This window comes from Carassius gibelio, chromosome A19, assembly GCF_023724105.1.
Source record: "Carassius gibelio isolate Cgi1373 ecotype wild population from Czech Republic chromosome A19, carGib1.2-hapl.c, whole genome shotgun sequence".
Lineage (NCBI taxonomy): Eukaryota > Metazoa > Chordata > Actinopteri > Cypriniformes > Cyprinidae > Carassius > Carassius gibelio.
The window spans coordinates 9,344,108-9,358,952 of record NC_068389.1 but is presented as its reverse complement, the minus strand read 5'-3'; the positions used below and the strand labels follow the sequence as shown (position 1 = coordinate 9,358,952).

The window sequence follows — 14,845 nt, the reverse complement described above, 5'->3', positions numbered from 1 at the left end:
CTTTACGGATGGGTGGGGATGTCGAGCAATTTAAATTGTAATTTGGAAATGTTATTTTTCTATGAAAAAAATGCCTTAAACTGAACATTCAATCAACCTTTGCCAACTAATCTCCGCCCACTTCCTAACGTTCGCTATTCAGCCAATCAGTTAGCTCTAGCGTAACGCGTCATGATTCGTATTTAATATTCATAAGCCAAACCAAGCAAGTTGAACTGAGAAAAGGAGCGATGATGTCATTTGTGAAAACTTAGCCTACTCCCTCTAGTGAGAGGCGCTGATTTGTCTTTCACATAATTTTTTTTTCTGCCAAAGTTTTGTGAAGTGGCCGAGTCACGCAGCCTCCGAGGACTAACTTTTCCGCGTTTTGGACGTTCACTATAATACGAGCCCTTCATCCTGGACGGGCTGAAAAGTTTCACGCGAGCGAGATGAACCGGAGCTTTAATAATAAATCGCGATCTTTGGGTAGCTTGAACATGAACGCGGTGGAAGTGAAAAGCAAGGTGAGTTGTGTGAAATGCAAAATAAATAATTTCGTTGCATAGTTATGTTGTATATTTTTAGATGAGAAAAGTAGGAATGGCTAACTTTGGTTAGCCATTGCCAAAAATGCCATATAAGCACTAAAGTATGATCTTCGCATAATTTACTCAGTTACGAGCTTTAAAAAAAGCGTTTACTTTACTTTTGAGAATTGCATTTGGTTTCATCAGCGTTTCTGCTTCACCTTTAGTCGTCTCTAGTAAAATGAGACACAACACAAACCGTTTTGGCGCTTGAGCTGTCACACTAATGGACCGCGTTTATAATGTTCAGCATTTATGAATGATCAAGCACAGATCCTCGTTCAGTGCTGTGTTTCAGTGGTCTGCATGCAGCATGTGGCTCTCAGATGGGAGCTTTCTGCTCTCGCCTCGCATCTGTGTTTGTGATCCTCACATCAGGACAGGTTAAACACTCCTCATTTCCAGCTGTCCGAAAAAAAATATCCAAACAACACACGGACATATTTACACATTTGACAAGAGCAAACATGAGATCTGATTCACTGGGATGGGCTCTTATTATTTGTGTTCAGTTGGACAAAGTGAAACTTTTGTGTTTTGTATTACTCACCCAAAGCACATACCAACACCCATCTATCTATCTATCTATCTATCTATCTATCTATCTATCTATCTATCTATCTATCTATCTATCTGTCTGTCTGTCTGTCTGTCTGTCTGTCTGCCATCCCAGTATCTATCTTCCTGTCGCTCTGTTTATTTATTTCATTTTTTTTTCTGTCTATTATTCTATCATATTTTGCCCTTAAAAATTGCACAAGTTTCATTTATATCATGATGATCATATTATCATCACTCAAAGTGGAGTCATACAGACCTTTCATATACTGCAATTGTTCAGTTTGCCTGGGAAAATGCCCGACAAAGCTTCAACCAACTCTTCAGAAATAGAAATAACTCTATATCTGTCACCGCTCTGGACTATACGTCTGTTGCAGCCGAGCTGATGGAGACAGTATCTGTCGAGCGCTGTCACTGAGACCCATTGGACCTGGATGATTCATTACGTGCCTCTGCTTTTCTATTCGAGTCGTCTCGTCTGTCACTTTATAACTCCAACTCTTTCAGAGTGGCTGAAAAAAAATTCAGCTGTCTTTGGGACTAGACGTTGGCTAGACAAACTTTTATAATGTGGTTATGGATGTGAAGTCCTAATTGCTGGAATGTGTGGGCGATGTGCCCAGATCCAGACTCCATTGCCATTGTCTGATTATTGGCCTCTGTTATTCAGCCGTGCTCTTAATTCATAACAGGGGCTGAAAAGCCCTGCTACTGCTGTCAATGAAAGGAGCCACTGTTTGGGGTCTGTAAAGACGAGAGCGCCCCCATTACATTTCTCCTCTCTTGGAAGAGCCAGATACCTCCATGTTGGAGAGGTGAGGATCGACCTGCTTTCCCACTGAAACCCAAAAGAACCAAAACTCGCCCCCAAAAGCAAAAGCATCAGTGGATGGATGTTTGAAACCACAACCTGCGTGACAAGAATGTTGATGAAGCTGTTATCAGCTACAACTGTGTCAACATTACAAAGGATGTGCTGCTCCGCAGTCATGCTCTGAATCATCATCGTGATGTCACCAGTCCCTCACTGTCACACGTAGTGTTCTTTATGATGTCATCACCCCGGTTCCTGGACATCACTATCAGGGAAGGCTTGTTTGGAGAGGAACTCTGCTGGTTATAAGAGTGTGTCAAGGGGTTTCTGATTGAACCGTGTGCCATTGTTCTTTTGTTGCCTCCCAAAACTTTTATATCTAAAGAAAACCCACTGATGTGTCTAAGGCTTTGTATATCTCCCCCGACTGCTCTTTCACTGCTGTTTTCCACTGACCTAGCTGGATCTCAGTTGGAAATGTATTCTTTGGAATGCTTTACTGACATTTGATAAGATTGGGTTTTGGGTACTGTTTAATGTCACCCAAGAATTTAGCACAAAGAGCTGTGTATCCGGCTGTAGCGCTGTGTTTTGACTTGCCTGAACCTGTCGGGGTTTGAGGATGGATAAAGTGTTTTCGCTGTTCTCATATTACTCCGGATTAGATGTTGGAAATTGGGCAGGTTGGGTTTTGTTTAGGCCCCGGGTTCTCAATGATTTGAGAGCATGTTATTGTTTTTGGGCTTGAGTTTGCACATGGATGACAACTGAATTGTTAAGCATGGATTCAGATTTACACCGTGTTCTAACCAAACATGATAAGATTCCAAAGACAAGCAATTTGTCTGTAGACACAGACAAGATTAAGGCCACAGGATGTGTCAAAATCAATCACAAATCACTGCCAGCCAGAACAACACTTGCAAAATAGATAACTGTATAATCAAGCAAAAACCATTTTAACATTATTAAATATACACACTCATTGACTGATACATTTTTACATTGATACAAGTTTAGTTCTGCCATCATTTGCTCTCTCTCAGGTTGTTCCAAACTTGTATGAATTTCTTTCAGCTGTTGGATACCCAAATTCTAACCCGAATATTTGGTCTTGTAAACGTGTTTCGGCATATCCCCATCAAAATGTGTGTTCTGCGCATGTTCTATTCGCATGGAATCTTGGTCTTTTGAGTCTTTGGATACAGGAAGAAGAATAGGAAATTACGCATATTGCGTCTTACGTCTAGACGCTAACCGTGCGTCGCCGTTTACATCGGGATATTGGCGACTGATTACACATTCCATGTATACTGGAGTAACTCTCTCTGCTCACACATGTAAACGGGTTACCCAGAATGTTTCAGAAACCCAAATAGTGACCTTAACCCGACCATAACCCGAATTTTAACAGCTTGTAAACGTAGTCATAGTTTTGTATTTTTTTTTCAAATCCGCAGCGTTGCAGGAAGACAAACATTTAAAAAAAAAAAACAATCTCTCGCGTTGAAGTCAAAGAACTGTTAGAGTTAGCAAATTAAAATGTTAGCTGGCTTCCAGCAGTAAAAATAAATGGTTATTTAGGCTATGTTTAAATAACCTGATCATTTCAGTCTGACTTTAACAATTTAAGCAGCATATTTAGTAAAGCTAAATTACAAGTTTCTCCTTGTTCTCAAGGAAAGTTGACTAACATTATCAGCTGGCCTCGGGAAAAGAACAGAAACAGAAGCACATTTTTTTGCCAGGGCAGCAGCACCTCTGATGTCTCATCTGGAGACGATGAATGGGTTAAATTCGCACACTTAGGTGGTGGGTTGGATGTTTGTGTATATGTGTCAGCAGTTGGGCACGTTTTCACACGTAGTCAACTTGATCACACACCTGCCACCACAGAGACCATCCGAGTGTATTTCTGCTGCTTCACGTTTCTATTTCATGTGCTAATGACAGGCTGCCACTGGCTAATGTGGGGCTCTCATCCTAGAGGCATAATTACACAGAGCAGCGCAGTCCACGAGTCAATGCTGGGATGCTGCAGCCTCAACCGCTGTTGTGAAGACAAAGCAAGGCCTGTGTTTTTTAGGCTTTGATGAGACGACCCACGCATTAAGTCAAAACCTCTTCATAGCAGTCCCATGATCAGAGACATGACCTCAGCTTGACCTTGTTAGTGATGGTGATATGCCTCCAACGGTCACTTGCCTAATTCTGAATTTGAGGGCAGAGCTTTATGTGAGTCTCTTAAGGGGATTGTTTTGGTTGGGCTGGAATATACTTAAATATGCTTAAAGATCACAGCTACTAACCAAAGAAATGTTTGAACTTATTGAACTTTTTGCATTTTTCCCTTCAGCATGGAACTATGTAACTTTACATGCCACCATATTGCGATGGTGTCTTGTAAAAGTTTGTTTACAGATCTGATAGGTCAGATCCCAATCAGTGGTATTTATATACTATTATATTTTTTTATTAATATTGAGTCAGCTTTTATTATTTTTTATTTTCTTTGTAATTTTATGTGATTTTTTTTTTCCATTTAGAGTATTTTTTTAATCATATTTCTTATTAGTTCTAATTTAATTTTGTTTCAATGTATGATTTTTGTTAATAATTTTAACTTCTTGAACATAAAAAAATGTAATGAAAATGTTGAAAAAAAATAAATGTTGCAATTAACTGAAATAATTTAAGTTTTTCCGTCGAATATTTGTTTTATTTTATTTCAGTTTTATATCAGTTAACAAAATGTTTTTAATCGGTTTAGTTTTAGTAAATTATAACGGCAGCTAGGGCTGCACAGTTAATAGAAATGAATCGCAATTACAATTACGGATGCCACAATTAATAATAATCATTCAAATCGCCAATTAATCGTTCACTTATGTTATTCTGCGTTCTTATGTGTTTTTTTCTTTCTACAGGTTATCTTAAGTAGGGGCGCATGTTAAATATTGGCCGATAATTCATGCACATCTCGTCAGTAAAGCCGGTTCTCTAATCAGCGGTAAATTCCAACAGGTGAGTGATTTCCCAAGGAGCAGCTGTTACTACACAGAGCCGTTGTTAACCAACAAGCTGCTCAAATCAATGGTGATAATGAATGTGGATTTGTGCTTGTCAATTAACAATGGTTTTGTGTAGTAACAGCTGCTCTATGTGAAATCACGCACCTGATGGAATTTACCGCTGATTATATAATCGGTTTTACTGACGAGATGCGCATTAATTATCGGCCGATATTTATCGTGCACCTCTAATCTTATTTTTTTTTAATTGTTTTAATTTCATTTTTGTTTTAGAATAACATGGCATGTAGTTGCTTCAAACAATGGTATTGTAAATTGTGATAATGGTAATTAATAATCGCAATAACAATTTCAAGGGAATGAGTAATACTGTTGTTACATTGTTTATTTATCTTTGATACTGTTAGTTAATAAAAATACAACTGTTCGTCGTTATTATATCGCTATCTCAGGTCCATTAAAAAAACATTAATAGATTTGATTTGAATAATGTATTGGTAAATGTTAGTTTATGTAAATTAATGTAGTTAGGGTAACTAATGTTAACAATGGAAACTTACTGTAAATTGTTACCATTATATTAACACTGATCCCAGTTTGTATACTAACTGTCTACTATTATAGTACTTTCTAAATAATAGCATTTTAATAGTTGAAACACTTAAAAATAGAGTTGTTCCGATTCCGATACTAGTATCGGAAATATCTCCGATACCACAACAAATTCTGGCATCGGCATCGGCAAGTACATGAACCCATATACCGATCCGATACCATTTTCTTAAAAAATACCTAGTTATGACCGCAAGCTTTGCCTAACCGCTGCACGGTTCTTCTTCGCTGCTCAAAATGCATTGAAAACACAGGAAGTTGTGCTGTGTTGCCACAAGCAACCCCTGTTTAGAGCAGCGAAGAAGAAATGAAAACGCGTTAGCAGCCCTGATCTATATATGACTGGATCACTCATCACATTCTAAACTGCCAAAAGACAGTGAAGCCGCTTCTATATTATAGATCAGTGGTTAGCAGTATGTCTCTGTAGTACCGGTAGTTACAGACTCTCAAGTATATTCAGTACCGGCAGCTGCGTTCAGTCGCTTCCGTGTAAGTCAAAGCGCAGGGCTCCAGACAGTAGCCGAATATATACTAGTGTCTGTGAATATTAAACTGCAAAATACTATTTAAATATTACTCCCGCAAAATCTACATCTCTGTGGGTGACTGGCACAGATGCGCGAGAGCTCGCTGTTTTGTAGTCTCTGCTGTGTGTCATGAGGACACGAACGCATAAACCGTCACTTCATGAGAATTTACCGTTTCATTTGAGAATACTGTCATATCATAAACACAGACACTCAAAGATCTTCATGGCAGCCCATTAAAATAAATGTTTGGTTTACATGAGTAAATTGACAATATATAAAGCTACTGTTGTAGCCTACAGTAATAATAATACGTCTCTATAATAATAATAATTATGCCTAGATGGTTGCTTGTTTTTTACTTGTTTTGTTGTAAAGAGATTATCTGATTAATAGATCTTTTTTTATATTCCTAGACTTATTTGTTGCAGTTTTTTTATACAGTTATATTGTAAAACTTAAATACCTTTTTTAGTTTGCGGTGTTAGATTTTTGGCTGCATTTGAAGTTCTTTTTTGCATATGAAAATAAATAATACTGTCAAATTCATGTTAGATAATAAAAATACTGTAATAAATACAGTAGTTCACCATGTATTTGTTCATGTTTTATTGAGGGATCTGTCTGAAGGGCTAGTAGTATATACAGCTGTATATACAGATACACACCCAGGTATCGGATCAGTACTCGGTATCGGCCGATACCCTGAGCCCAGGTATCGGAATCGGTATCGGGAAGAGAAAAAGGGTATCGGAACATCTCTACTTAAAAAGCAGTGTAGAGGAACAGTAATAATGTGTCCTGTGTAAACAGATGTTAGTGTGTGTTCTGAGAGAGGGGATGTGTTGGGTTTCGTCCACCTGCGGGACAGGGTGACATCCGTTGTTGTGGAGGTTTGCTCTGCTTACTCATCACCTTGCATTGTGTGTCTCTATATTGTGTCTCAGGTCCCTGTTTGCCTCCGTTTCCTCATTACAAACAGCAGAGCTGCCAAGACAGCCGAATAGACTGTTAGAGGCCTTTATCTTTATCTCTCAGTGTCCGTGTTTAGTGATTCCTGACACGTCTGAAGGCTAAGTAGATTAATCAGAGACTACCAAGTAAAAAGAAGAGCAATAACTCTGCAGTTTTGGATAGGTGGTGAGATGTTTTATGTTGTCTACTTTGAGTTGCAAGTTGAAACTGGGTAGAATGAGGATGGTGTGGTTTAACCTTGAGATTTACAGCTGTGGTTCCCATAGTCATGGACCTTGTGAACATTTTTCAAGACTGGAAAAGTCATGATGGAAGTAAAAATCTTAAAAGTCTTGGAAATTTCTATAGTGAATGTCCAATTTTTATACTCAAATTGTCATTTCCGTCCCTGTGGAATCTAAGGATCTAATTTGCTAAAGGTTGCAAAGTTTGTAGAAATAATTATTTATTAAATGCATTTGCTAAATGCCGATGGTATACGATTACCAATTGGAAATTGGATATGTTATAACATTAAATGTTTATTTATAAATGTATTAATTATTATTATTTTTTGGTTAAAAGTTTTTTTTATTCTTTTACATGTTCACTTCTACAGTTTGCTGATATTCTCAGGACTCAAAATAAAAGATGTGTTGTCAAAAAAAAAAAAAAAAACAAGTGTTCTACTAAAAAAGGAATATTGGTTGGTCACTAATTCTTATCTAGTAACAAATGACTAGAAATACCATTCAAAAGTTTGTGAGCTTTATTAATATCAATGTAGTAGGTACTGTTTTGTAACATCATGCTGATTTCTGCATTTCTCTTGTAGTATGGAGCAGAGTTCCGGAGGATTTCAGTGGATCGACTAAAACCCGGCAAATTTGAGGAGTTCTACAAACTCATCATGACCATCCACCGGATTGCAAACATGGAGGTGATGATCGGATATGCTGACATTCACGGAGACCTCCTCCCCATCAATAACGACGAGAACTTCAGCAAGGCCGTGTCCACCGCACACCCCCTGCTGCGAATCTTTATCCAGAGACAAGGTACAAGCTCTCTCACTTCCCACCCACATCCCTTTATTCTCTGTGTCCCAGTTTTTCCTTGCACTGTTTGTTTTTCAAGGTGGATGTTCCTGCTCCACATTGTCTGGTGACTTGTCTTGGATTGCCTCAAGATCTAGTCGAGTGATCAGAAGCCTTGTGTAGTAAAACGGGTTTCAAAGTATTCTGACCCCAATAGAGAAAGCGTCAGTTAGGGGTTAAAATCCAGCAGAATGTAGAGTATGAATTCAGCACATACTTGTAGAGCGACGCAGGCAGATTCAGCCCACAATTTCTGCGGTCAGGCGAAAGTATAGGCTCAACAGGATCATGTGATGTGTGATTGAATACTGTGTTCTGGAGCGCACGGATACAAACACGCAGTCCCAAACGAGGCCCCCCTGTGTGCAGCTATTATGTTGTCACCGTTTCCCTGGCGTGGGCCAGTACACACTGATGTGTGTGTGATAGAGCACTGCGGTCTGAAGATAACTTTCTACAGGAAAGGCTGCTGGTTTTGATGGTAGGAAGAGAGCAACAGTTCTTTCCTGTGGAGAGACTCAGACTCTTCCTTTAAAGACAAATCAGCATCCTGTAGCTGGACTGTTGCAATGTGTGTGTTAGATACTGTGTTCAGTTGCACAAATTGCTTTCTAAAATGGATGGTAATAGGCTGATATATTTATATAATATAATCTACTTGATTGAATAACAGAATTAGTATTAGTTTTGCCATTGCAAAATCTTGTTGATAATTCATAGTTTCTGTATTTAGTCAAAATTAAATTGCCCCCCATAACTGGCTCCATTGCATCCCCATGATTTGACCCATTTCCGAGTTAAACCAGATATTTAAATGGATAAACTTAGCCTTTGCCAGGAGTTTGATTGACAGGCAATCTGACCAATCATAACGGCAAATCTGCCATTTTGTCCAATTAAACAAACCATATGTTGGTGGACTTGAACTTGGAAAAAATGGTGTGTCATGACATCTTTCCACGGTTGAATCAAGGTGCCTAATCATACTAATTCATGTTTATTTCCTGATATAACTAAAGAGGAAGAGATGATCGGTTCACGAGGTACAGCAATCTGTCACGAACATTGAAGACCCACAAAACATTGTTTATTGTTTGAATTTGATTAAAAACTGACTAAGTTTGAAAGCTGAGACTTTGTTTCAAACCAAAAGTAACCTGCTCTGTCTTGTCTGTCGACATGTTTTCAGTGTCCTCTTTGCACCGTGATGAAATTTAGATCGAGATGCGTGATGTGAGCGGTGAGGCTCGTCGGACAAATTGTGGCAACAGTAACAAAGGGGGGCGGGTGTTTGAGAAGAGTCCATTGGGCATTGATCGAATGGTTAAAAAGTGGCCACAACGCATCGAAGTAGAACTGATTTTCTTTGCTAAAACAATGTTAAGATTTGGTCTTTTCAGAAAATCAAGTATTAATACACTAACTTTAAGAGATTTTGGGGTCTGTAAGATTTTATTTATTTAGAAATGTATAGTTTTATTCAGCAAGGGTTATTTGAATTGATCAAAAGTTATGTTGAAGACATTTACATGAATTGGGGGCCAAGCACCGAATGTGCTTAGGCATCTGTTGTACATGTTACATGTCTTCTTCATCTTCTGCTATTCAGTCTATGGCTGTCCATAGAACAGCTTGCTTGAGAAAGTTAGGAAAATTGGCACACCGATAGAGGACAGTCTTTACAGTAAACGCAGAAAATTTGGAGTCTCTTATTCAAACCCTCTAGTGCCAGCAACAATACAAATTTGTGTATCGTGTATCTATTTCAATAGAAAGGATAGAAACATTATTTTCCCCCAGATTTCTTGGCTTATGCTCGATCTCGTCCTAGACAGTTTTGTCTGAATTTCACTAAACATAATTCAGATCTTCTTCACTGTATACTAAATCTACATCTATATATCTATTTATCAATCTATCTATATATATATATATATATATATATTAGTAAACCGGGCATTGCTGTTCATTTGAGTGTTCAGATCACTCTTTTCTCAGAGCGACTGCAGCATGTAGAAAGCAGGTCACAGTCTGCTGGTATGGAGGGCATGTCACGCAGACAAAAGAGCCACATGAAAAGAGACAAAACACAGAGAGGCACCTCAGCAGGCCGGGCCGTGCTCATCTTTCCACATCCACAGATAGGACGCTTCTCTTACCGTGCTTTAAAAGTATGAACCCTGCTCTGTGATATTTGCATACTTCCCATTTCTGTAGTTACAAACCCGTAGTCCAGTACTGCCTACAAAGAAGACGCAATATATAGTTAAACTCCAAGAACAACTGTCAGTCTTGGTTTTATGATTGTTCACACTTATTGTTGTGGTTTTTAGCGATCAGATTTAGAATACGGATTTTGACACTTTATGCAAACTTAAATCACTTCATAAACCGCGATTTAAAAGTTAATGTAGAAGGATTGTTCTTGCTTTGGTAAAAAGCCTTGAATTTGGTCAAACCGTTCATGCATTTAAAACTTTACTCCACTTGACGGCTTGGCTTCCAATCGTGGATTACGTAAGTCGTGTTTTCTTGTGACAGCTCAAGATTTTAAGTGGTTGGCGGGATTTGTACTATTATGCTAATTAGTTTCTTTACTCATAGCTGTGAGTGCCATTCAGCGCTCATAGTGACCATTGTGAATGGTGAACAATGAGGTGCTTTCTCACGGTTTGGTGCTTTCTCCTGACCTGAGCGTGAGTAAGCCCGTAACAAGCATCGCTCGCTGGGCGGTAGTGGAGAGTCCCAGCATTCCCGTCACTCGTGGGTTCCTGACATAGACACGGTCACACAGATAGATGGTGAGTCAGTTTGAACGAGAGATTATTCCAAGAAAGAAAGCCACATTCAAACCACAGGACTACATTTTATGGATGCAAGTGCTTTCCAAAAAAAAATCAAGTCTGGTTTATTCTTGATGTATCCACAGCTGCGCTCGAGCCCACCAGTCATCTGACCTACCAAAAATGCTAATTCTGCCATTTGTTTACTCACCCTCATGTTGTTCCAACTGATAAAATGTTTGTACATCTTGGAAACACAATGAAGATAATTTAAAACAGCATCATGTATGCATGCATAGTTTAATACAAAGAGAAGAAAGCCAATCACATGGAGTACATTTTTCATTTAAAAACATGAGAGGCATGGGATGGGGAAAAACCTACCATAAAGTCTCGAGATATGTTTTTAAAAAGCTAAACTTATATTAATTTCACATGGCTTTCTAAACATGCAGCTCTCTTGTGCAAGACACAACGGTGATAGAAGATGTCCCTCTAGAAAATGTGTGAAATATACGTTCTGTGAATGACTTGGTTTCAATTTTGATGTAAACAAGATGATCTCAACATTGATGTTCTCTTTTTCGGCAATATGTCATTGCAAAATGATGATAAATACATCTTAAAAGTCTTTTTAGAGGTGGCAAACATATTCCATGAATTGATTTTTAACTATATATATGAAATAACAATACTTAACAAAAAAGGTGGTAACGTATATATATATATATATATATATATATATATATATATATATATATATATAAATAAAAATAAAAATACTATGAACAGAAATGGAATATTGAAAAACAAGTCAGTAAATACAGATGCGTTTAAGTCTCACAAGCCTTCAGAAGAACATAATACAGTTAGTTTTAACCAATATATGACCAACTATCTGTTTGATTTCACTGAAGAGCATCGGTTGATAAGAGCCAGTCGTTCAGGCATTATTTGGACTACATCAGTTGTGTTGTGAGTCCTTTAATCACTAAAAGAAGACCAGCCATTTGTTTCTGGAAACAGACTTTACTGGCTGTGCAGGGCATGTTGCAGAAAATCAAAAAAAATTGGAACTGTTAACTCGTTTTACTCTCTTTAACTTTACTAGGCTACAGAATAAAGGCTGATGGGCCACTTGTTGAATACTTTGTTTCTTCTACAGCAATGTACATGGAGAAAACTGCTTTTTTAAACTGCCCCCCAGAGCTCTGAGAACTCACAAACTTTACATTTCTCTTATCTTTTCTTCCTTTCTTTTTCTGAGAGGTCACAAGTGGAGACTTCCTTTATTTAAATACATTATAAAAATGAGGAAAAAAAAGCAGCCTAGGCAGTCTGGGTTAATTTCCTTTCTTGAGTTCGGCCAGACATGATCTGATGGACAGTAGCAGACACTGACTCAGGGCGCACTATTGCTCCGTTAAGACCCAGATGCAGATCTCCCCCCTGCTGAACCAGACACTGGGGACTTCCAGAGCTCTGTGGGAAAGACCCACCTGATGTGCACCTGTCCTGACCTGTGTTTGGCCAGAGGCACAGCAACGCCCCCCAGATCTGGGTAATGACTAATCTGGGGTCACAGGAAATGAATTGGACGGATCCATGCACATACTCAATGTTGAGGAGGAGGAACTAATAAAAAGTAGCAATGTTGCTGATCTAACTGCATTTTTCAGTTACATGAATCTACCTTTTTTTTTGTACTTGAAGTGCATCTCTTTAGAATGTCACTGTCTTTTCTCTCCTGATTGAAGGATTGTTTTCAGTTTATACAGTATGGAATAATAATTATACCGAACGGAAATGAATAAGATGTATAAGTCTGGGCACATGACCCAGAAGTTTTGTTTCCTTATGAAGTTCATTTCATTATTTCTCTGTTTTGACATGTATATAAACTTGAGCGAAGCTCTTGAAGCTCTTGATTTTTAAAGGGTTAGTTCACCCAAATATTAAAATTAGTGTTTGACCAACCCCCAAGGCATCCTAGGTGCAAATTACTTTCTTTTTGCAGATGAATCCAGTCAGAGTTATACTAAAAATAGTCTTTGATCTTTCAATCTCTATCATTGCACTCATCGGGTGTTGCATTGCTTCAGTCCAAAAGATGTGAAATAAAAAGCATTTTTGTAAGAAAAATATCCATGTTCAAAACATAATCACTGAATGGATGGAAGCACTGCAACACCCGCAATGAAACGGCTTGAAAGATCAAAGTCAATTTTTAATACAACTCCGACTGGATTTGTCTGAAAGAATAAAGTCGTATACCTACTAGGATGCCTCAGGGTTCAGTAAAATGCAGCCTAATTTTATTTTTTGGGTGAACTAACCCTTTAAGGCTTCAGTTGTCAAAAGGAACATTTAACCGTTGTTTTTCGTTACAGTGAAAGTTTAAAGGATAAACACACAGACATGCTTTGTTTATTCAAGCCCAAATTAGAAAGAAAGTTGATTGCGAACACATTTCCTGACGGAAGTCTTCATAGCATGCTAGAGAAGCGTCTTTGACTTGATCAGTGATACATCATCTTATTTTACAGGATGAGCATATGAAAACTATGAATGCCTTTTACTCTGTTGTGAGTTACTTTTGTGCTCTTTTTTTCTGCTGGTCAAACATAACCATAATTGACCAATCATGCTAACATTTTGGTACAAGAAAGTTAATCTCAATGGCATGCGGTTGATGACCACAAACGTGTGATTTTAACTTCAGTCCCCGAGTTTGTAAAAACAAACGAAATATTTGTTGAAGTTGACTAAATCTGTTCTGGGTGGTTGTGGGTCACAGACCGTATTCCTGTGGGTGGATATTTCTCTATGTAAACAGCTTCTTTCTTTTTTTATGGGATGTTTGTGCAGGTTATGTGAAAGTTACAGGGTTTACAAGTCATGACAGGCCTTGCCAGATTGGATGTAACTTTGCATTTATTAATGTCTTATGGCTCAACCTTGTGTATATTTCAATTTTTTTTTTGCAATTTCTTGCCTCATTGATCTCTGCTTTAATTTATAAATGCTGGAAATGAAAATGATTCTTAAGGAAATTGACAGCACTACAATAACAGAATTAAAAAAGTCCAATGTCTTTGAAAACATTTGTGATCCAGCATAAGGGATTTTTATGTCCTGCTAGTAAAATCGGTAGGAAATCTGTTTCATTGGTAACACTTTACAATAAGGTTCATTAGTTAACATTAGTTAACTACTTTAAGATGAACTAAGAATGAATAATTCTACAGCATTTATGAATATTTTTTCATGTTAATTTCAACATTTAACAATGCATTATTAAAATCAAAAGTTATGCTTGTTAACATTAGTTAATGCACTGTGAATTAACATGAACTAAAAATATTGTATTTTCAACATTTATCACCGCTAAGAATACTATGAAATAGGTTGAGTGCCTTATTCTGTGTAAGAAGCCACATCATCTCACAGAATGATTTATTTCACTCGACTGACGTTATGAAGTGAATTTGGAGTAAAAACATGTTATTAAATGTGGTGTTTTCACATGCTTTCAGATAGAGCAGCATTTACGTCACTATTTTTTTCACTGACAAGCTTCGCAAACAGCTTTCATAATCGCAGAGCAATTTCCTCTATTTCATTATCGCGCGATTTATATCTTCTGCGATTACGAACATGATTTTGCCTAGCTTGTCAGTGAACTATGGCTCTGAGTAAATGCTGCTCCATCTGAAAGCACGTGATGGAGATTTACTGATTACAGTCTGTGGTTGTAAAAGTGTGTATGAATGAGGTCATTCATGTTCACAGTGACCTACAGTAGAGTAGATACATCAGGGCCAAGACTAAAAACAAGAGCTTTTCCTATATGTGGCGTGTTCCTTCAGTTTTTGGACACATACAGACTAAAC

The 14,845-nt window shown here is 37.9% G+C and overlaps 1 protein-coding gene across 1 annotated transcript in view; it reads left to right on the top strand.

The window, feature by feature from the left end:
• The first annotated feature begins 207 nt into the window (after positions 1-207).
• LOC127935416 (partitioning defective 6 homolog gamma-like) overlaps positions 208-14,845 on the top strand; it is a 42,617-nt gene continuing 27,979 nt past the window's right edge. The window contains exons 1-2 of the mRNA XM_052533249.1: positions 208-506; positions 7,908-8,130. Coding sequence (XP_052389209.1) covers positions 432-506; positions 7,908-8,130 — 298 coding nt within the window. The 5' untranslated portion in view covers positions 208-431. The remainder of the gene's footprint in view (positions 507-7,907; positions 8,131-14,845) is intronic.